General features: G+C 41.9%; 2 protein-coding genes across 2 annotated transcripts in view; one reads left to right on the top strand and one right to left on the bottom strand.

Moving 5' to 3' along the window:
- FGF13 (fibroblast growth factor 13) overlaps positions 1-22,308 on the top strand; it is a 510,355-nt gene that overhangs the window by 36,381 nt on the left and 451,666 nt on the right. The gene's annotated exons all lie outside the window — the stretch shown is intronic.
- Positions 3,681-4,943, bottom strand: LOC123628675 (splicing factor 3B subunit 4-like). Its single transcript, XM_045538559.1, has one exon. The coding sequence runs from the start codon at positions 4,941-4,943 to the stop codon at positions 3,681-3,683; it is 1,263 nt and encodes a 420-aa protein (XP_045394515.1).

Raw genomic sequence — 22,308 nt, 5'->3', positions numbered from 1 at the left:
TCATAATCACAACATAGAGAAGATAGTCCATTGTTTTCTTGTATAAAGTCATTAGCATTCTAACTGATTTATTCATTTGGGAATCACACATTGAAAAGAAAACAATTAGCACACTCTTTCACATGACTGTGATAAGTCTGCAGGCCTACTCAGGAAGCTGTTGAATAATGGGCATGCTGATTTGTTATTAATGCCTTATGTATTTTAGAAAAAGCATCAGATTTAGATATGAAATTGATTTTTTTCTTTTACAAAACGAAACTCATTACTACAAGGGGATAGGGAGACAAGTGGGCCAAAAAACAATGTAGCAAGGCTGAGCCCCGACTGGGGCACAGGGTCTGTTCATATTCCTTATTTCTGATGAATGGAGATCATAGTCTAAGAACATATATTAATAGGAGAGGGCTGGATAAGAAATTCCCATCAGAAGCCATCAAAAGGCATTATCCTTTCCCCATTCTCTTGCAGTTGTTTCTTTCATGAGTTTTTTTTTTTTCAGTATTCTTTGGGTAATCTCTTGTACAACCTAAGAGAAATTTGGCATCTAATAATAGTTTTCTTAAGGAGGCAAAAGGAGCACAATCTAGAATTTGCATTTCACATGTTCCTAATAAGGATTCTTCTTTTAAAAATAACCCCAAGAATGCATCCTTATTCTTTCAGCAAACTTGCATTGGACACTCACTGTCAGCTCTGGAGACACAAAGATGAATAGGGCACACTCTTGTTTGCCAGGAGCTCATAATCTGGTCAGCCATGCAGGATAAGTCAAACATAAAGACACCAGCAAGGGCCTATGGGAATTCAGGGGAGGGGGAAATTGATTCCTGCTAAGGAACTCAGACAAGGCTTTATGGAAGAGGGCAATTGGAGCTGGACTTTGGCATGAAGAGATAGGGGAGACAGAGGGGGCAGTCACAGGGTTGAGAAAGCATGTGGTGTGTTGGCTAACAGTGAGAAGTAGCTTTTTCTTGGAGTCTGGAGCTTGGGAAGGGAAATGATGGGAGATCAGGTTAGCAATGTAAGTTGAAGCTAGATTGGTACGGATAGTCTTGAATGTTAGGCCAATGTATTTTGGACTTTGTTTATAGGTAGGGCTAAGACATATCCAGAGAATTAGCAAGACAGCCTTTTGAACAGATATTTACAGCATATCATGGCAAGAAACATGAGATAAATGAGTGCAAAATGGTTGGAAACACAGAGGAGGGAGCCACTAAGCTGCCAAGGTGTTAACGCAGGGGGATGGTCAAGGAAGGTTTCATGAAAGTGATGACATTTAGCTGAGTCTTGAAGTATGGATATGAGTTCTCCAGTGGATGACTTGAGGAAGGGCATTCCAGGGAGAAGGACTAGCACCTGTAAAGTCCCAGAGGTCTATGAGAGTATGTCATGCTGGGGAATGATAATTTCTTTGATATAGGGAGTGTAGGTATCTAGGAAGTAGGTTTTAAGAGACCAAGCTGGAAAGAGGGCAGGAACCAGATTCCATCAGATTCAGCCACGTAGGTCTGGCTGAGTAGTTTGGACTTCAAGGGCCACATGCAGGAAAAAAGTATGTGTGCTTTAGAAACATCACTCTAGCAGTGGTGAGGAGTTTGCATTAGCACAGATGAGAAAAGGTTAGCTTGCTGAGGGAGTGATGGCAGTGGGGCTAAAACATGTCAACAAACAATGTTTGGTGCTTAGAGTCTGGGAAAGATGGAGGGTAGACTGAAGGGATTTAGGGTAATGTTTTTTATACTCTTAATTATTGCTATAGTGTTGGCAGTAAGTCTCTTTGTTCAAAGGAAATCTTACGCAGTTTCTGGTAAAGATAGGGCCAAGCTGCATGGGGCTCAGGTGGGAATGGGGCCTGGATCCATGTTTGCCTGTTCCCCTGAAATTCTTCTATTTGGTGATGGCTCCTGAGTCACCTCTTTGGACCCCATAGAGCTCCACAAATGCAGGTTGAAAGCCACTGCTCTGGAAGGACTTGTGTGCTTCACCAAGAGCCCAGGCCATTGCCCTCCATGTTGCCAGGAGAGGGAAATTAGCTTCCTGCTGGCACGGTTGGGCACCAAGAAGGCAGACTTGTCTGGGGACAATCAGCCTGGTCTCTTTTAGAGGCTCTCACTGATACTGGTGGCTCACTTGTGAGGTATCTGGAGGATTCATTGATACCTAGGGATGTTGTACTTCCCAAGGCATTCTGGACAAATGCTTATACTCCAATAAGGCTGAATTCATGAAAGGTGTTCCTGGGTTCTAAGAAGAAAGCAGGGGCTAAAAGAGGTGCCTAGAGCACAGGTAAGCAAGGGGAACAGGAGGCAGAGCCACTCTATATAGAGTTATGCAGGACTACTTCACAAGGACACCTGGCCCTCAGGGTGAGTGGGGCTGAAATTTAGATAGTGTTTGGCAGCTAGTGAGGGGCTGCACCCTTCCAGAAGGGTTACATTTTTCTATTGCACAAAGATACCTTATGCTATAGCACTGGATATTTGGGAAGACAGTATGAAGAGGTGGTGAAAAGCAAGAGAGAACTAGGGAATTGGAGTTGGAGTCAAGTGTCTGCCCAACCCTCATGATGTATCTGACCTCTTGGAGCATCAGCTTCATTATCTATCAAACATAAATAATACTAGTACGTCCTTTAGCAGTTTTTCTATGAAGATTAAAGAAGATAATTTGTGTAAAGTACTTAACACAGTGCCTGTCATATATTAAGTGTTGGATACATTTTGGCTATTAATATTCTTTATTTATTATCAGAAGACTTTCTACTCAATTATAGCAGTGGCTTCAGACTTCGTATCTTGATAAACTTCTCTTTATAAGAAAGTGCCTCTGAGTTCAACGACATCAGCATCCTTTGTTTTTAGTTATGTCCTATAAAAGGAATTCAAGGAATTAATGCTAGCACCGGCTTTTAAAATTAGTAGAAAATATTTCAGATACAAAAATGGTATGAGGAATAATCTACTGAGTACTCATAGACCCACCACTTAACTTAATAAAACATTACTGATGCAGTTAAAGCCCCTCGTGTATTCCTCACTGATCATATTCCCTTCCCTCCTGCCTAGAGGGTACCAGGATTCTGAATTTGGCATGAATCCCTTCCATGTTTTAATACTGCTATTGCATTTGGAGCTATCTAGAAAAAATACATTATTTGTTTTTCATTATTTTAACTTTATGTAGAAGGCCTCTTACTATTCTTTTACCTACCATGGATATTCATATATACTTATACATATTTGCGTATTGTACATAAACTAGAGAAATAAAAAATTGTTGCTTATTATGGAGAACACTGTTACCTTTGTAATATAAAAATAATATATTTTTAAATAGTAAGTATATTTGAAACTGACTTTCTGAAGGATCTTGGAAGAAAGAGAGTCAGTTTTTGGAATTTTATCTGATATACCTATAATCCACTCATAAGTATAGGATACCAAAATCTACCCCTTACTAAACCTTTTTTTTTTTTTTTTAACAAGGAGTTTAATTTTCTCTGGGCATTTGCAAAACACTTAGGACCAACATAAAAAAAAAAAACAGAAATACCTCCTGTGGGAAACAATTACATTATAAGGGGGCGTGGCCTTAAGGGATTAGTGCCTTAGCCCACTCTGGTCCAAAAACTCAAAAAGATATTGGGAGGATATAACAAGAAGGAGAATACAAATTTACTGAGGGAGAGGGCCCCGAAGAGGGCCACAAGGGGGAACTGGGGGCAGGGGAGTTGGTCTGGGTGGAGGGAGGGGTCCCCGCTGGTAGCCATAGGGTGGGGGTCGTGGAGGGCCAGTGTATCCATGAGGGGGCATCAGTGGAGGAGGTCCACGCATACTGTGAGGAGGCATAGGACCTGGATGACCCATGGGAGATCCAAATGGAGGCCCTTGGGGGGGTATGCCCATTGGAGGAGGTCCAGGATGAGGCATTCCCAGTGGTGGTCTAGGCCGTGGTTGTCCCCCAGAGCCTGGGGGCCCTGCATGGGGGTGTCCTAAGTCATGAGGACCATGGTGTGCCAGCTGCATCTGAGACATCCCTGGATGGGGCATCCTACCTGGTGGAAATGGGTGAGGATGTGAGTGTCCATGACCAGGATGTCCCACCCCTGGGGTTTCTGCTGATGGGGGGCCATGTCCTCCAGCCCCAGGAGGCATAGGTCGTGGGGGCATGGCTGGGGGTATCCCAGGTGGGAGGGCTCCAGGAGGTGGCACTGGGGATGGGAAGGAGCCAGGAGGAGACTTGCCTGATGGAGGATGCCCAGACCCCAATGATGATACCACAGGATTGGGGGCAGAAGGTGGAGGAGGTGCATCTGCAAACAGCTGATGAGGGCGGAGTGGGTTCTGAGCTGCCAGAAGTCGTTCAGCTATTGATCCATGGCGCTCACCTTTGGAGTCCTTCTTAAAAGCATAAGACACAGTGATAGGGCGGTTACAGAGGTACTGCCCATTCATGGCCTCAATTGCTGCATCCGAAGCATCAAACGAAGCAAAATTAATAAAGGCATGACCCTTGTAGTTGCCTGTGTCACGGTTCTGCATAATCTTGGGGGTTTGTAAGATGACCCCAAAGGCGCTGAAGGTATCATACAGCAGCTTCTCATCAATCTCTGGGTCCAGGTTTCCAATGAAAATCTTGGCCCCCACATCCAGGTTTTTGTTGTGAACTGATGCCTTGTTCACTTGTATTGGTTTCCCATAGAGTTTGATCATGTTCATGATCTTAATGGCATAGTCAGCATCTTCCTCACTCAGGAATTCCACAAAGCCATAGCCTTGGTGCTGGCCAGTGACTTTATCCTTTGGGATGTGGGTGCTGACTACTGGCCCTGCCTGGAGAAACAGTTCCCACAGCAATGGTTCGCTAACCTTCTCATCCAAGTGCCGCACGTATAAGGTGGCATCCAGGTTACGCACAGGGATCGGACCTGCAGCCATGGCGAAAGAGCTCCCAGCGTTTCCAAGCAGCGGCTCCACCCTCTGACCTCAGTCACTACTTCCACTTCCGGGGCGAAGGCAAATGAGACCGGTAGGCGGGGCTGCGGTGGGGGAGGAGCCAGAAGCAACCGCGGCCATCTTAGCCGCTGAGACTTGACAGAGATGGGACTGCTCAGTCTTCGCAACTGCACTGAGGTGCCGTTGCTAGTGGTTATAGCGAGGAGGACGGAACGGAAATGCCCAGTCCCTCTTACGGCACTACTAGACGTGAAAGAATCACACGCTCCCAAAAATGTAAATTCGAAAGCTAAAAGAACAAAACTTTACTTGAAAAGTACTTTGTGGGCAAGTAGTCCTTCTTCTGTTGCCCAGAGAAGTATGTGCTGAGGAATCCCCCAACTCATGGACTTGGTTGCCATGGACTCACTGCCTCCTGCAGTCTTTGTGGAGATTTGGCCTCACAGCCCTGGTTTGGGCTCGAGGTATTTCGTTTTCCCTCAGGGGAGGAGATTGCGGAATGTCTGAGCTAGAGTGATGTCTGAGCTCGCATGCCCTTACTAAACCTTGATTGGATGGTTTCATTGATGAAACTTCCACAATTCTGTTTACAAAACACTTGCTTGGATTTAGCAAGTTAGAATCTTGACTATTAAGTAGGAAACTGTCATGAAAAATAGTATGAAAAATAGTTCAATTCACAAAGGTCTTAAATGAAACAGCATGCATCTGTAAACTGTGCTCTCACATTTATTCATTTAAGCATGAAATAGTATCCTAGTTTTCATTTTGAACACCAGAGTCTTGTATTTGTGAAGTATGATATCTTCTCTTTAAGCAAAATGGTATGCTTTTTCAAAGGATACATATTTGCAGTTTATATTCTGGTAAAGTTGCATTGTTATAGTTTTTGCAAATTATTACTCCACAGAATTTATACTTTAATGTCTGAGAGGAGTCCTATGTTTTCTTTAAAGCACTTTATGGCATATACGATATCACATTGTCCCACATTTTTGCTGAGTGAAATTTGTCTGACTTTGTGGGCTGATGAATGATGCTATATTTATCTTCTAGATCAAACTTGTGGCTTATCAGTGCAGATATAACTTATGGGTTCTGAGATTCCCAGCTGGGAGTCCAGAGACATTGGTGATACGAATTTTTATCATTATGTATCACTCACGAGGGATCAGGGTCAGTTGAAGTTTTGACACCTGGCCATGTATTCGATATATTGGCATTGTTGGATGTAAGTCATCTGCCACACTGTTGTTACCACATCCCTGAGTGAGATGTCCTCATTTTCAGGTGTTGCCAACATTCATATCTCCGATATTGGTAATAGAAAGTTACCCAGGGTGAGCTGAGATGATTGATATTGACTGAGCCTTTATTTGTCTATAATTAATGTAATGCTGACATATTGGTTTGTTATGTGTGTGCATGCATGTGTGTGTACATGTGTGCATGTAATTGCTGACTACTAGACTGTTGATTATCTTTATCTATGTAATTAGAATGTATTTTGTGTTGATGTTTAGATTAAACCTACCAATCCCCGTAAACATTTATTGAATATTCCTGTATGTCAGCTACTATACCAAGTACAGGGCATAGAGATTACTTTATCCTTGAAGAACTCACAGTCCAGTAAGGGAGATAGTATACTCTGATAGGTGCTTCAGTTGACTTATGAAAAATATATTAGAGAAATACAAAAGGAAAGAGATGTTGATTTATACAAGACAATAGCTCCAAAGAGGCTTCTCTGAGGGATGATATTTGACTTGACTTTTGGTGGGTGAATAGGAGTTTGCCAAACTGAAATGCAGAGGGCATATCATTTGCAAAGGCACAGAAGTATGAAAGAGGTTGATGAGTTTAGGAAGTATGTGTGAGAGTAAGAGACTGGGACAGATCATGAAGGATCTCGTGCAGCATGATAAGGAACTTGAATATTATTTCTTAGATAGTGGGGAATTGATAGAGAGTTTAATGGGGAAGCAAAATGTTCAGAATGGGTTTTAGGAAGGGTGCCTTAGTCCATTTTGTGTTCTATAACAGAATATTACAGACTGAATACTTTAGGAAGAAAACAAGTTTATTTAGCTCATGGTTCTAGAGGTTGGAAAGTCCAAGGGTATGGTACCTGGTGTCTGGCATCTGTTAGGCTTTCATGACCTCAGTACCTCAATTAGGCCCCACGTCCCAACATTGTTGCATTGAGGATTAAATTTCAAAATGAGTTTTGGAGGGGGCATTCAAACCATAGCATTCTACTCCTGATCCCCCCAAAACTCATATCCTTCTCACATACAAAATACATTCATCCCATCCCAATAGCCTCAAAGTCGTAACTCGTTCCAGCACCAAGTCAGAAATCCAAAGTCCAGATTCCTCATTAATCCATGAATCCATCTGTGAGGGCAGAGGAATTAAGTTTCCAACACATGAAGTTTTTGGGGACACTTAGCAAAGTGTTATCTGGTGGCAGCTTGGAGGAACTATAACCAAAATAGTGGTGGAAGATGGGGCCTATTATGATCTGTTCTAGTACAGAGATCCTGGAGTTAAATCAGAAAGACTTAGGTTTGAGTCCTTGCTCTACCATTTATAACTTCTGAGCTTTAGTTTGTTCATTAGTGAAATGGGATGACAATTTCTACATTGCAGAGCTACTGTGAGGACTAAACAACAATAATAATAATAACATCTGACATGTTATATATGCTGTAAGATATAGATGCTCAGCAAATGTAGCACTTTCCTTCCCATTCTCTTCTCATATTGGCACTTCTGCCCTTATAATGTTTCCTAGAATAGTCTATTTTGCTCTTAGATTTTCCCAGAAGTCTCTGTCTGGATCTTATTTTCATCAGATGCATTTTTGGTATTTATTTAGTTTCCTTACCTTTTCACTCCTTATTTCAATTTGACATATAGCAGTGGCATAAGGACCTGGTACTTTTTCTGGGTATTTTGGCCCATAAAGCTCAAAGATGTTGGCTTGTAGACTGCGGTGTACCTTGTTTCACTTTAGATGTTAAGTATGTTCCTCATGATGGTGCATGGTAATATCTATAGCCAGGAAATTTGTTTGATGGCTGTATTTATCCTGAAAAATGCTGAATTTAATTAGAAGTTGATGTCCCATTATATCCAAACCATAGCCACTTGACAAAAGATGCAGTGATTTATGTGATATAAATGCCCTGTATATTTCATTTCAACACTCGTTTTATTGAGTGTCTGTGATTTCTAAGCCTTTGGGTTAAGTGACAAGTTGAGAGTTGATTCAGACCTGGCCTCTGTCTTCCCAGTGCTTGTTTTCTGGTAGGGAAGAGAGGCTTGTAAACTGCTAACTATGTGATTGAAAGTGGAATTGAATGAATGATAAATGAATGAGCAAGCAAGCTAGCAAATGAATTTCTGTAGGAAGCAAAAGGGGGACATTCATCAGGAAGGGATCAGAGAAGTGTACCTGGAGGAGGTGGCTTCCTGAACCTTGAAATTTGAGTAAGAGATCTAATAGTAGAGATGGTAAGGAAAGTGGCTTCATTCCAGGCAGAAACAACCATGTGAGAAAACACATGGTGTATAGCTGAGGAAGAGTCAGTTGTTCATCGTGGCTGGAAGGTACATGTATTTAGGGATGAGACTGAATAAAGTAGCAAGGATCTTGGATGGTCTTGACTGAATGTACCTGACATTGAAGAGTCCTAGACATTATTTACAGACCATTTTATTGTGTTTTTCTTCATTACATGCTCATTGTAGGAAACCTGCAAAGTATAAATACATATAAAGAGGATGCCATAATTAACCCAGGGGGAAAACTACTCAAGTTTTTGATGAATTTCTTTTCAGTGTTTAATCTATTCGGCGAGGATCATACATGCTTACAAGCCATACTTGTTACATTTTTTCACCTATGTTACTTTAAACATTTTTTGATGTGATTAAAACATCCTTAAAACATCACTTGTAATGACTACATAGTGTTCTATCATATGAGTATAATATATTTTGTCTAATCACTCCTCTATTGGTGGCTGTTTCAGAAGTCTATAGTTCTTTACATGAATGACCTTGTTAAAATATATTTGTCTATATTGCCACTGAAGGTTTTTGAGGAAGAGGAATGACATGATCCCACTTCAGTTTTAGGAGAATCATTCTTGGGCCATTATGAAAAATAAAGAGATGAGAGATTTGAAGCAGGGAGAAATGGTAGGTAGGAGAATATTCCATTAATGCAGGTAAGAGAAGATGAGAGATAAACCAGGGAGGTGGCAATTAGAGGGAAAGAGGTGACAAATGAGAAGGTCTGCAGGCAGGAAAATGAACAGGAATTAGGGTCAATCGTTTGGCAAAGTATAGCATCAGAATCACCATTTTGTAAAAAATGATTCAGAGTCTAGCCTCTCCCCGCATGCTGGAGTTACTGAATAAGAATCTCTTGGCATGGGCCCTCGTTTATATGAGCTCCCCTGATTATTTTTGTGCATACTAAAGCTTGAGAAGCACTTAGGCCTATGGGCTTTAGGGTTGAGGGTTTCGGTTTCTTGATGGCTTTTGACCAGAGACCATCCTCAGTTCCTTGCCACATGGACCTTCCCAACATGACTGCTTACTTCCTCAAAGCCAGTAAGGGAGAGAGTTTCTTAGCAAGATAGATGCAGTGTAATCATGTACACATAATCACAGCCATTCTCTCACCTTTGCAATGTCCTGTTGGTTAGAAGCAAGTCACACTCGATGGAAGGAGGTTAGACAGGGGCATGAATACCAGGAGGCAGGGCTTGTGGAGGTCACTTAGAGTCTGCCCCCCACAAAATGTGATGAGTGAGTTCAGTTTTTTTGCATGTGAAATTTACTTGTGGGCAAGTTGGGCTGATCATGAATTTAAAGACATTTCAGGTGATTTATTTGCTCTCATTGGAGAAGACTCTGCTGCCCAGGGCTCACTCTGACAAATAATTTTATATTTATAATTTAGTATTCTCTCCCTAAAAAAGTGGCTTTCAATCTGTATAAGCTTCAGGTCTCACTAAACATTGATCTGCCCTGCTTGTGAGAAAGTTTTTGGGTCTCGAGAAGACTCTGCTGCCCACGGCTCACCCTGACAAACAGCTCTCAGCTGTAGCTTGCATAGCTCTGGTCTAGCACCTGTTCCCAGGAGGTGGCCATTAGCAGTGTGAATCCCTAAGTCATTACCACAAGCACTTTCTGAAGAGTGGAGAGGACTAGTTCCAGAAGACTGCTTTTGGATCTGGTCCAGTGTTCTTTGGAAGCTCATGTTAAGAGAAGAAGATAAAATTGACCTCTCAGGCAAGCATTTGCCATGCCCATCTGTAGTCCAATAAGTGTCTGCATCTCCAGGGTAAACATGCCTCTGAAGACTGCTGGGGCCAGGCTCCTGTGTTGTGGCAAGAGCCTTTGAACATTTTGGCCTTTCTTTCTGTCCCTAGGACCTTACAAGTTCCCACCCCAGCATGGTGAGTCAGGGAGTCCACAGTTAGCTGCAGTCTCCTAAAGATAACTCATGGGGAATAACCTAAAAAGTCAAAGAAGTTATATCCCTACACCTCCTGCCATCTGAGTGCTGGGGAATTTCTTTGCCTATAGTGGGGGCTTGAGGGGTATTCCTTCTAGTAGATACTTGTTGGCCGGCACTGACCTGGAAGGGCCTATAGACAGAGCTGGACTAGGCTTTAAAGTATCTTTAGCGCTGAGTTCCAATGTGCAGGTCCTGGACCCTGAGGGTGTGGGAGTGCTGTCAATGCTTCAGGTACTAAATATGCACACCTAGTATTAGCAATAGACTAAATGACTAACATGGCCTGTTTTTCATAAGTATGTGCATACTGTTGTGATGGCAGGTTGAGAAATAGGCTCTGGAACCAGACTGCTTGGTTTAAGAGTCTCCGTCAAGAATATACAAGCTATGCAGGTATATATGATGATGCTAGACAAATTGCTTTAACTTCTCTAAGCCTCAACTTCTTTATCTGGAAAATGAATATAATGATAGTATGTATCTCAGAAGGTTGTTGTCTGGATTACATTAGATATTTTTTAAAAAGTGTTTAGAATAAATAGTGCCTGGTACAAAGTAAGTGTTGTATATGTTAATTTTATTATTACTAATATACAAAAAGGAATAAATCAAATATATTCAAATTAAATTAAAGTATCCCAGCACAGAATGCATAATGTGACAAATAACTGAACTGTGTTACAAATTACTATGGTTTGGATGTGGTTTGTCCCCAACAAAACTCATGCTGAAATTTGATCCCCAATGTGGCAGTTTGGGGAAGTTGGGCCTAGTGGGAGGTCTTTGGGTCATGGGGGTGGTTCCATCACTAATAGATTAATGCTCTCCCATGGCAGACGGTGAGTTCTGGCTCTCACAGGAATGGACTAGTTCCCCCAAGAGCAGATTGTTAAAGAGTCTGGCTTTCTCAGTTTCTCTCTCTGGCTTCCTGTCTTGTCATGTGGTGTCTGGACACACCTGCTCCTCTTCCACTTTCAACCATGAGTTGAAGTAGCCTGAGGCCCTCACCAGAGGCAGATGCCCAATCTTGGATATTCCAGCCACAATCATGAGACAAATAAACCTGTTTTCTTTATAAATTAAAAGTAAACAAATTAAAAGAACTACTCAATATATGGTAGCTGTTTGTGGCTCGGTGTTTTCTCAGTCAAAAGATACTGAACGTACAACTGCTGTTATGTTCTTTATATGAGTGCAAAGCTAGGAATAGAGCCCAGGGCTCCTGGCTGTACTTGTCGCATCATTTGTGCTATTGCAGACTGTGCTTTTTGTCTCTGAAAGCCTTTGGTTGATGAAAAGCAATTGTACCTTTTTGTTGTTGTTGTTCAGGGCTTATTGTCATTTGGTAGCTACATTTTGCTATTGAGGACCTATCTATTAACAAGCAATAATTGTCTGAGCACACACCTCTCGGTTAATATGCCCGGAAGAGCCCTTGTTCAAAACTGTTTGCTTCCTTGGTCATGTTATGTATCCATCCAGCCAGCCCTTTCTTAAGACAATTGATATATTGTCCTGGATACCTCCCTGTTGTTGATTTGGAGTTGGTAAATACATCACTTCATCAATGCTCTTAAAATAATGAGTTGTGGCATGCTTTGTGATCAGCACAAAATGTTCTGAATAGAAAATCTCATGGTGATTCTCAGGAGGGCTATTTTTGGCCCCCTTTCCCCCTCCTGCACATATATTTTCTTTCTGTATAGCCAGAACCTCATCTTGCTAGCAGTTGTCATAGGAAGCCCTCATGCTACCAGAACCCATATACACACCTGCAAGGGTTAGTCAAGGGATGTTAGATCTTAGGTAAAATGAGAAGACATTTTCTGTGTTTGGTCTTTTCTCAAGATGGTACCTGTGTTAGTTTCCCAGGACTGATGTAACAAATGACCACAAATTTGGTGCCTTGAAACAACAGAAATTTATTGTGTCATAGTTCTGGAGGCTAGAGGTCTGAAATCAAGGTATTGGTAGACCATGCTCCCTTTGAAAATATAGAGGAGAATGCTTCCTTGCCTATTCTAGCTTCTGATGGTTGCTGGCAATCCTTGGCATTACAGTCTCTGCCTCTGTCCTCTCAGGGCCTTCTGCCCTGTGTGTGTGTGTGTGTGTGTGTGTGTGTGTGTGTGTGTGTATCTCCGTTTCTCTGTGTCCAAATTTCCCTCTACTTATAAGGATACTAGTCATTGGATTAGGGCCCACCCTAGTCCACTATCACCTCATCTCGATTATATCTACAGAGGCCTTATTTCTAAATAAGGTCACATTCACAGGTACTTAGAGGTTAGGATTTGAACATATCTTTTTGGAGGGCATACTTTAACTCACAATAGTAACTATTTCTCTTTCTCTCTTATCTTCCCTTCTATTTAAAAGAAAGGAAAACTCCCCTGTCCCCAGTAGCATAGGAATAACTTCATTTTTATGGGTTAAAAGTCATAGAATTAGTCCAGGAGAAAGAACCTAGGAGAAGTTATAGCCCATCTCTCTTATTTCACCAACTGAAGCCTAGAGGGAGTAGGGTACTTGGCTAAGGTCAGAAATCTAGTAAGGGATAGAGCCAGTTGTCAAACTCCTCAGATATCATGATTCCCAGGTCAGGAGTGTTTTTTTTTTTTTTTTTTTTTTGCATTATCTCTTCATGAAGATATTGGCAGTTGTGGCTGAAAAACTGTGTGGCAACAGACATTGAGGCAAATTCCTATAAAAGCAAAAATAGCTGGGAAAGTGGAAGCCAAGTTAGACTTGCCAAGACTTGGAATTCTTGTCTGTTTATGGAGGGTGAATTGACAACCAAAAGCCCTACCAGGCTCCAAATCTCTCTTTCACTCACTTCAGTTCAATCTGATCAATATTTTTATTGAGCTATTAACCTGAACTAGGCCCTGGGGATTCATTGGTTACAAGGGTAGGGACTGTCCCTGCCCTCATGGAACTCACAGTCCTATGAGCACTTGAACATGCTAGACTCCACTTGGCTACCTATTTGTCTGAGGGCTGTGAGAGGAGAAGTACACAGTAGAGGCACCCAGTTCAACCTTGGGGGAGGAGGGTGGGAGTGGGGCAGAGTGAAAGAGCTGAGACCCCAAAAGATGAGTAGGAGTTACCCAGAAAAGGAGCAATGCAAAGGGTTAGTGATGCCGGAGTGTTCCTGACAAAGGGAAGGCCACGTGTGAGGGCTTGGAGGTGAGTGTGCAAGAGAAGAATGTATTGGAAGAATGGACAGAAATTAATTTTGGCTGAAGCACAGTGTATGGGGGCATCAAGAAGAGGTTTGTAAACTTTCTGTCAGAGATTTGATTTTTTTTTTCCTGCAGGGTAGTGGGAAGTCATTTTAAGGTGCCTGGGCATTCAGGCTGGGAACCCCAACACCCAAATGAGAAGGAGCAGAGCTTTATTCTGAACAAAGGAGGCCTCAGGGTATCTTCATTCTGGGTAGATCCACCTTTCCAGCCTCTTCTTCCACACATATGTTGATTCACAATTCGCTGAGTTTTTCTGTCTCCTTCCCTGGCAGGCTAGTAGCTATTACTCTGAGTTCTTGTTAGGGGCCTAGAGGTAGCACTGGCTCTCCTTCATGTCGTTTTTTCTAGGATGTTCAGATGGAGAGCATAAGCCAGCTCTGTAAAAACTTTGTGGTGTAAAGTAGGAGAAAGGAAGCTCTAACTGAGGAGTTAAGGAGCTCTCCTGTGAATAAAATTTCTGAAACTTTGTGTGTGGATGTGGGCGTGGGTATGTGCAGGTTGTGCATGTCTACAAAATCTATTAATATTTTGTATCTCTTCCTATTATCACCTGAGTTCTGATTAGGTGAAATACACCGATAGGTTTTGTGCTGGATAAACAAGTGATGAGTGTGATATTTTCTTGGAGATTTATGGAGAGTATACATATGAAGTTTATCTTTGTCTTAATGTGCTGTCCAAGATTGCTTTAGTGGGAGCTCACCCTTAAATAAGGGACTACAGATTTCCAATTTATAGGAAAAGTAACCCAGGGGGATCTGGATTGTTTTGTACATCGTGGACATGTACTTGCTCAAATAATCTTATCAAGTAGCGCTATCCAACAGTGTTTTTAAGAAGTGCTAATTAACTTTTTGTTGGGGAAATGTAATTACTTGAATGGGAATTTTGACCCAGATACTTAGCTGTTATACTTAGGACATTTAAACTTAAACACACTTTTCTTTCACCGAACACACTAGCCAGATACACTATTAGTGGCCCTTATAAGTGTGAACACTATCAATTTTCAGCATCTGTGAAAATTGGGTTCCTGTGTCCATTTAACAAAGTATCCTCAATGTAATATGACATGTGGTCTCTCTTTTGATATCAATTACATGTTTCTAATTTAATTTTTAAATGCTTAATCTAATGTATTACAATAGTATGTATTATGTAGATAGGTCTAAAAATGGAAAACCTTTGAAATGGTGTAAATTAATGATGTGTTAAGTATCACAGTTTGAAAAAAGCAGTGTGATGAACATCTTGAAAGAATAGAGGGAGAGTACAGAATAGAAGAAAAACAGAGGGAGACAAAGAATCCTCAAGGGAAATAATAGGGTTTTGTAAATACTTCACCAAATCACCAAGACTGACAGCAGAAAAAGTCAAGGCCATTTTAACATTGCGGGAGACTAGGTCCAAGTTGACTTTGAGAAGTAACGATGTTTTGAGTAACTCAAAACTGTACTTAAGATTTGGTATTGAGTAAAAAGGGAATCATGGCAAGACTTGGTCTGCCACCTCATTGTCTGACTAATTCCTGTGTTATGGGCAGGGGGTCAGGACCCTGCCAGACCTGCCCCCGTGATTCTCACCATACTTCCCAAGCATCCAAGCCTGTGGGGGCTGGCAGGGCCTATTATGCACTTACAACAAAACTGAGGTTAGGAGCATACTCATTACAGCCAACAGCTCAAGCATGGGTTCCCAAATGTGGGTTTTGTTGAACATTCCTGGCCTTTCATTGTTAAAGATGGACATAGAATATTTACTTGTTTCTGTTTTTCAACAAAGGCTTTTTATGCTTTACCATAATATTTCCTGGATTTTTTATTTTTAACCAGTGGCCACTGACATTAGAAAGCCCAGTCACATCGAAGTACCCTGGATCAGAGCTGGATCTTTGGAGGAATTTTCTTCAGAGTCACTCTTTCCCTTTTCTTCATTTGAAAAAGCTGGCCTTTATGATTTATTGTGTAGGCTGCACACAACAAACATTCTCTCACTGGGAAATTCTATCCCTGTCACTAAGAAATTTTAGCATTAAATTATAGTCCCTGAATGTAAGGAGGCGATTCCTGGATAGCATATGAAGTTCTTCTCTGAATAGGCAGGTGTGTGTTCTGTAGGGGACTGATCATGTGGGTGTAGGGTGTGGAAACAAGGAAAAATTGGGGCAGAGTAGTCATGGGAGGAGGGCAGGGGCTGAGAAGGAAAACAGTTCTCATCCACTGCTATGTTTCATTTCCCTTCCAGTTGCTCCCACTTGGTTGATAAGTGTTTAAATAGAAAGCTCTCCATAAGCCTTGGTTATCCGTCTGGAAGAAGGGACAATGTTCACATGAGCCAGCCACCTACTGTGTACCAGGCACATTCACACATGCTTGTGTACTGGGCTGAATATGGTCTCCCCCAACTCATGTGTACCCTGAACTTCAGAATGTTGCCTTATTTGGAATAGGATCTTTGTAGAAATAATCAAGTTAAGATCAGGTCATACTGAGTTTGGGTGGGCCCTAAATCCAGTGAGTGGTGTACTAATAAGTAGAAAGAGATTTGGAGATATACAGAGACATACAGGACCATGTGAAGATGCAGGTGGAGATTGGAGTGATTCAGCTACAAGCCAAGGAATGCTAAGGATTGCTGGTAATGACCAGAAGTTAGAAGAAGCTGGAAGAGCCTTTAGAGGAAGCATGGCTCTGCTGCTGACATCTTGCTTTTGGATTTCTATCTTCCAGAACTGTGAGAGAATAGATTTCTGTGTTTTAAGCCACCCAATTTGTGGTTTTGTTATGGCAATCCTAGGAAACTCATATACTCTGTTAATAAGGACTTATGACAACCCTGGCAGGTAGATCCTCTTAGATGTCTTTTGTGTGTGAAGGTCTTACTGAGGAAGTATTGCTTCACTTACAGCACAGGTATTTGGTGAACATCTGCAATGAGCTGGGCTCTTGGAGGATTTTAGATGGCCAAGTATGGCCTTTGCAACCAGGAAGCTGCCTGTGGGTGTGTATGGTGGGAGAATTGGACATGGAGGAGATGGATTTTCCCAATAGGCCCTGTAACACTAGGCTGCTTGTCCAGGGCTGACTTCATCTACTCATGGGTTTCTTTGATCCCCTTTTTGGTGTCCTTTCTTGATTCAAAGAAAATTAATGGGAGATAAGCCATTCTGAGGAAATTCAGATTTAAATGTGTTCCATCTGCTGTCACCTGATTCCTACCTGACTCACCGAAGTTGAGGCAACGATAGCTTAATATTCCCTGGAGAGGGTGTTAGGATCTAGGAAGGCCTCTTAGGGATGGTGACATTCAATGTGGATTTTAAGGAATTTCTTCAGTTGGAGAAGGGAGAAAGGCAGAGAGTGGAGGCATCAGTGGGGAAAAGCATTTCAGGCAGGGATGAGAGGAAAGGTACAGAGAGGGCCGGTGTTGGTCTGGGGCACGACTGTTAGTAACTCACAGCTGAGTATAGGTTGTGTGGCTTTAGGGGGAGTGGAGGTAGAGGAGGAAGATAAGGAGGTTGAGGCCATGATGATGATGATTATTTTTTTTTTACTTTTTCCCTATTTTTTAACAGCTTTATTGGACTATAATTGACATACAACAAACAGCATATATTTAAAATGTATAATTTGATCAGTTTTGACATTTGTACGTACCATGAAACCATCACCATAATCAAGTTAATGAACATATCCATCACTCCCCAGCATTTCCTTGTGCCTTTTTGTAATCTCTCTCTCCCACCTCTCTCTGACTCTGATGCCCATACTTCCATCCATAGGAAGCCACTCGAGTCCCTTTGAGAAGGTCTGCACAGTCCTACCTTTTCTAATGACATATCTGTCTAAGACTTGAGGGCTTTTTTGTGTGTGTGTGCCTCAGCTAAATCAGCCTATCCCAAAAAATCAAGCACAGAAGTAGACATGAGAATCCAGCTGTCCTCCATTAAGCCAGATGTTAATGACATTTGCAAAAATATAAAACAGTGCTGCTGGTATCTACATTTTTGGTTGTTTTGGAAAATATGGTTATTTTCATAAAAATGTAGCTATTTTTCAGAAAAATGTTATTTATGTTACCATGTAATTATTTTATTCATTTGAACATGTAGTTGGTTTATTATTGTTAATTTAAGTGCATTGATACCTGAATACTTTAAAAAGTTTTTAGTTTTCATTCATAACTCAATAAATACTGACAGATACAGCCCACATAAATAGTCTTTGGAGCAGGGATCCCCAATCTATGTTGAGTTGTATAATTATTTTATTATATATTACAATGTAATAATAGAAATAAAGTGCACACTAAATGTAATGTGCTTGAATCATCTCAAAACCATCCCCACTCCCTGGTCCATGGAAAAAATTGTTTTCCATGAAAACGGTCCCTGGTGCCAAGAAGGTTGGGGACCACTGCTTTGGAGTACTCAGTTTTTTTCTTTTTCAAGGAATCATCCCCGTTTTCTTTATCCCAGCACATCTCAATTATTTTTAAGATCCTGAGATCAAAAAATTTGAGGATTGTTGCTATAGAGGACTTTGATAACATGGTAATATTTGGAGAATTTCTTTCCCTAAATAGTGGGAACCTATTGAAGATCTTTTCAGCAGAAGAGTGACAGGATCTGACTTGGTCTTAGAAGGAGGCTTCTGGCAGCATATGGGTGAAGGAAGACTGGACAGGGAGCCCTGGAGGGAGATCATTGCAGGAGTGCAGGCAAGGGGACAATGAGCTCCTGACCTCGGGGTATGGCAGTGGGGACTGGAGAGGAACCATCTGGCTTGAGAGATAATCAGGACAGGTGGTACAATCTCAGGATTTTGTTTCTCACAGGATGTGGATGTGAACTGGTCTCCCCAAAAGGGGGGTTCTTGGGCAGTGGTTATGAGGGAAGTAGCTTCTTATCTTCAGGTATTCTGGCTGGGCTGTGGCAGAATGCCATCAAGGGTAGAGGGAAAGAGCTGGCAAAGGCAGGGCTGGACTGCAAGTCAGAGCCCTTTTTCCACATAGACCAGGGGTGGTTCAGGCTTCCCCACTCAATGGGCAGCTGGTACATAGAGTGGGACTGTGGTGAGGTCTGCAGCTCAGTGAGTGGCCCCTCCCATACCTGAAGCTGGCAGCTGCCCGTGAGAACAGGAAGGAGAGGAAGGGAGGGAGTGCTGCACCCTGCCAGAACCAACTTGCCTTGGTTTTGGTCTGGGTGGGTTTCAGCTATTGTGTTGGTGGTCTGCAGACTTGAAAATAAACTGTCGGCAGACACTGAGAAGGGAAGTATGGAGGCAGGAAGGGACTAACAGAAATATTTGGGTAACAGGTGCATATCAGGAAAGTGAGAGGAGAGAGGCAGTCCTGTGAACCTGAGACCGCACTAGAAGACAGTTCAGAAGACTGGAGAGCTCTATTTATATGATCAGCTAGTATCAAAGGCCAGTGTGTGTGGAAGCCTCTTAGGACTAGATTTTGATGCAGTCCCAGTCTGAGCTCAGAGATTCCAGCCCTGCCAGCTCTGGAAGAGTCTTGAGTTGGAGCCTACCTTAGAGGGTAGCAACCTCAAACACCTAGAAGAGCAGTTCATTATTTGATTAGTTTGTCTTCAAGTCCAGAGAAAATTTGGGGTGAATGGGGGTCGCCTTCCTTAATCAAATAGTCAGGCTTTCCAACAAGAACCTCCCTTGTAGTAAAGTCTCATCCACAGCCTGAGGAAGCCACCAAAACACATAATTCCTTTTGAATTGTGTTAAACCTCCACTAATTTGAATACTAGTAATCCAGAATTAATGTCCATTCCGATAGAACCATGGTTGTGATGTTATATGTTTGTTAATGTTTGCCACTTAGTCTCATGTTATAATTGCTGTGTGATGCCTGTCCATTTTCACAAAGTACAACACATCTGTAAATGACCATAGGCACCCTGTTGATGACTGTGGAAGCATTGGGGATCTTGCAAACTACTAGGACTATTAACGTAGGCTTGAGTAATGTGAAATGAATACCCCAGCTTGCCAAATAAATACCCAAACATAAATGAGCTTAGAGACCTCTGGATGCCCTTTCAAATTCTTTATAGCATGATTTTCAGAGGCAGGAGGTTTCCCATTGCCTTTTTAATCTCATGGGTTCCTTGTATTATTTATCCTGCTTATCAAACTTAGAGAGAATGTTGTGTTTGCATTGCTAAGCCCTATCTTTGACAGTCTGTCATTACAACATTTTATTTTGAATGGCCCTAGATCAGAGGTCCCCAATCTTTTTGGCACCAGGGACTGGTTTCATGGAAGACAATTTTTCCATGGACCTGGGGGGTGGTGGGATGGCTTTGGATGATTCAAGTGCATTACATTTATTGTGCAGTCAAACCTCTCTGCTAGTGATAATCTATATTTGCAGCCACTCCCCAGCACTAGCATCACTACCTCAGCTCCACCTCAAATCATCAGGCATTAGATCCTCATAAGGATTGCACAACCTCGATTCCTCGTATATACAGTTTACAGTAGGGTTCATGCTCCTATGACAATCTAATGCCATTGCTGATCTGACAGGAGGCGGAGCTCAGGAGGTGATGCAAGTGATGGGGAGGAGTTATAAATACAGATGAAGCTTCACTTGCTTGCTGGCTGCTCACCTCCTGCTGTGCAGCCCAATTCCTAACGGTCTACGGGCCTGTACTGGGCCATGGCCCGAAGGTTAGGGACCACAGCCTTAGATGATTCTTGTAATGCCCAGTCTTTCTTTCATTAAAAAGTCTATCAAGACATCTTCTTACCAACATTTCTTTAGCCTTTAGCTCATGTTATATGTGGATGATGACAGTAACAACCACCACAATGAAAATAAGTAACACTTGATGAGGCTTATTCTGTTCTTTTCATATGTCAGTGCATTTAATCCTCACAACAACCTTTAAGAGAGGCATTATTTTTACTACATTCTGCAGATGAGGAGGAAACCAAGGTTCAGAGAAGTAACACCACTTGCCCCAGGTCACATGGCTTGAAAGAGACCAAGCCAGGAGTTGAATTTAGGCAGGCTGGTACCCAAGCGCTCTTTCTTAAGCATTATATTATACCTAAAATCCAAAAATCATTTCTTCCCCCAAACTGTTAAGAATTAGAGAGATGTACAATTTAGCAGCAGATTTGAAGAACCATGTACTTAAAGTTTTCTTGGAGAGAATACTTTATTAATCCCTGGAAGTTTACACCTTGTCTATTTTTATTGTCTGTGATGCCATTTATGATGTTTTTATGTGGTGGTATTTTTATCTTTTTCTTTCTGTTAGCTTTCATTTTTATCTACAGAACCTATAGCCGATTATTTGTGCTATTTTCTCACTTGACAACTAAAATATTGACAATAAACAGTTCACTCATTGCTTACAGCTTAGAAAAAAATGTGACGAGACACATTTATCGTAACTCAGTTTTGGAAACTATCTGTCTTCATATTCAGGTGACAGATGCAGTTGTAAAGAAAGAACTGGTGTTTACAGTACCAACTTAGATCTCACAGAAGGAATGAGATGGTTTTGCTTCACCTATGGGCTCCTCAGGCACAGCATGTACTTTGAGTGCTTGAGCCCTGCAGTATTTTCAGTTGGCTTGAGTTCCAGGGACCTCTTTTTCTGGTTCTGAGACTAATCAGTATGTGGGTCTCAGGGTGTACCAAATCCATGACCTTACATTTACAGACATTAATGTGATTTGAGTTACATTATCAGGCACTTGCTTTTAGCAGTCAGTTAGCAAACATTTACTGAATACCTACTATGTGCCTACTAGGAACCATAGTACTGAATAGGTTAGATATGGCCTCCACCTTCATGATATATTAGGGGAAACAGAATATTGAAGAGCTAAATATAAATAAGTTAATAAGGGAAGTAGGAAAGGCTGCAAAGGAGATGCAAAAACCTGAGGTACTTGGCCAAAAAGGTGACTTTTCAGCTGGGATGGAAGGATGTGGAGGGGTTAGTATATGATGAGAAGAGAGGAGTGCATTGCAAGTAGAGGGGCCAGCATGTGTGAAGGTCCTTCAGGGGAAGAAACAATAGCCTGGTAGAGAAATAGAAAAGTCTAGCAGGGCTGGAGCAGAGAGAGTGAATGGAGGGTGGCAGGGGATGATGTTGGATATAAACCTTTTTCTAATAGTGGGAAGTCACTGAAGGATTTTAAGCCTAGGATAACCTGATCCAATTTGCATTTGCAGTTTGCAAAGGTCAATGCAGTTACTATTCATTTCACACATAATTGTTGAACATTTACTATATTCCATGCATTGTCCTGGGCTCTGGGGATGTCGGGGAATAAAATAGACAAAATATTCCTTGCTCTTGAGAAGTTTATATTCTAGTGGGGTGGGGTGGGGAGATAGTAAAGAAGCCAAGAAGTAAATATAGAGCACATCAGATGGGGAGGAGTGCTATGAAAGCAGCAAAGGTCCAGGAGCATTCGGTGGGGGGAAGGGTGCTAGTTTATAGATAGATAGAGGGTGGTAAAGGAAGGCCTCAAACAAAAGCTGGCATTTCAGCAAAGGCCTGATAGTAGTGAGAGAT

The sequence above is a fragment of the Lemur catta genome, chromosome X (genome assembly GCF_020740605.2).
Source record: "Lemur catta isolate mLemCat1 chromosome X, mLemCat1.pri, whole genome shotgun sequence".
Lineage (NCBI taxonomy): Eukaryota > Metazoa > Chordata > Mammalia > Primates > Lemuridae > Lemur > Lemur catta.
Note: the sequence above shows the minus strand (reverse complement) of the source record. Positions and strands in the feature narration are given on the sequence as shown.

Excerpts from the sequence above, each read along its gene's own strand:
- LOC123628675 (XM_045538559.1), bottom strand. The coding sequence starts at position 4,943 with ATGGCTGCAGGTCCGATCCCTGTGCGTAACCTGGATGCCACCTTATAC.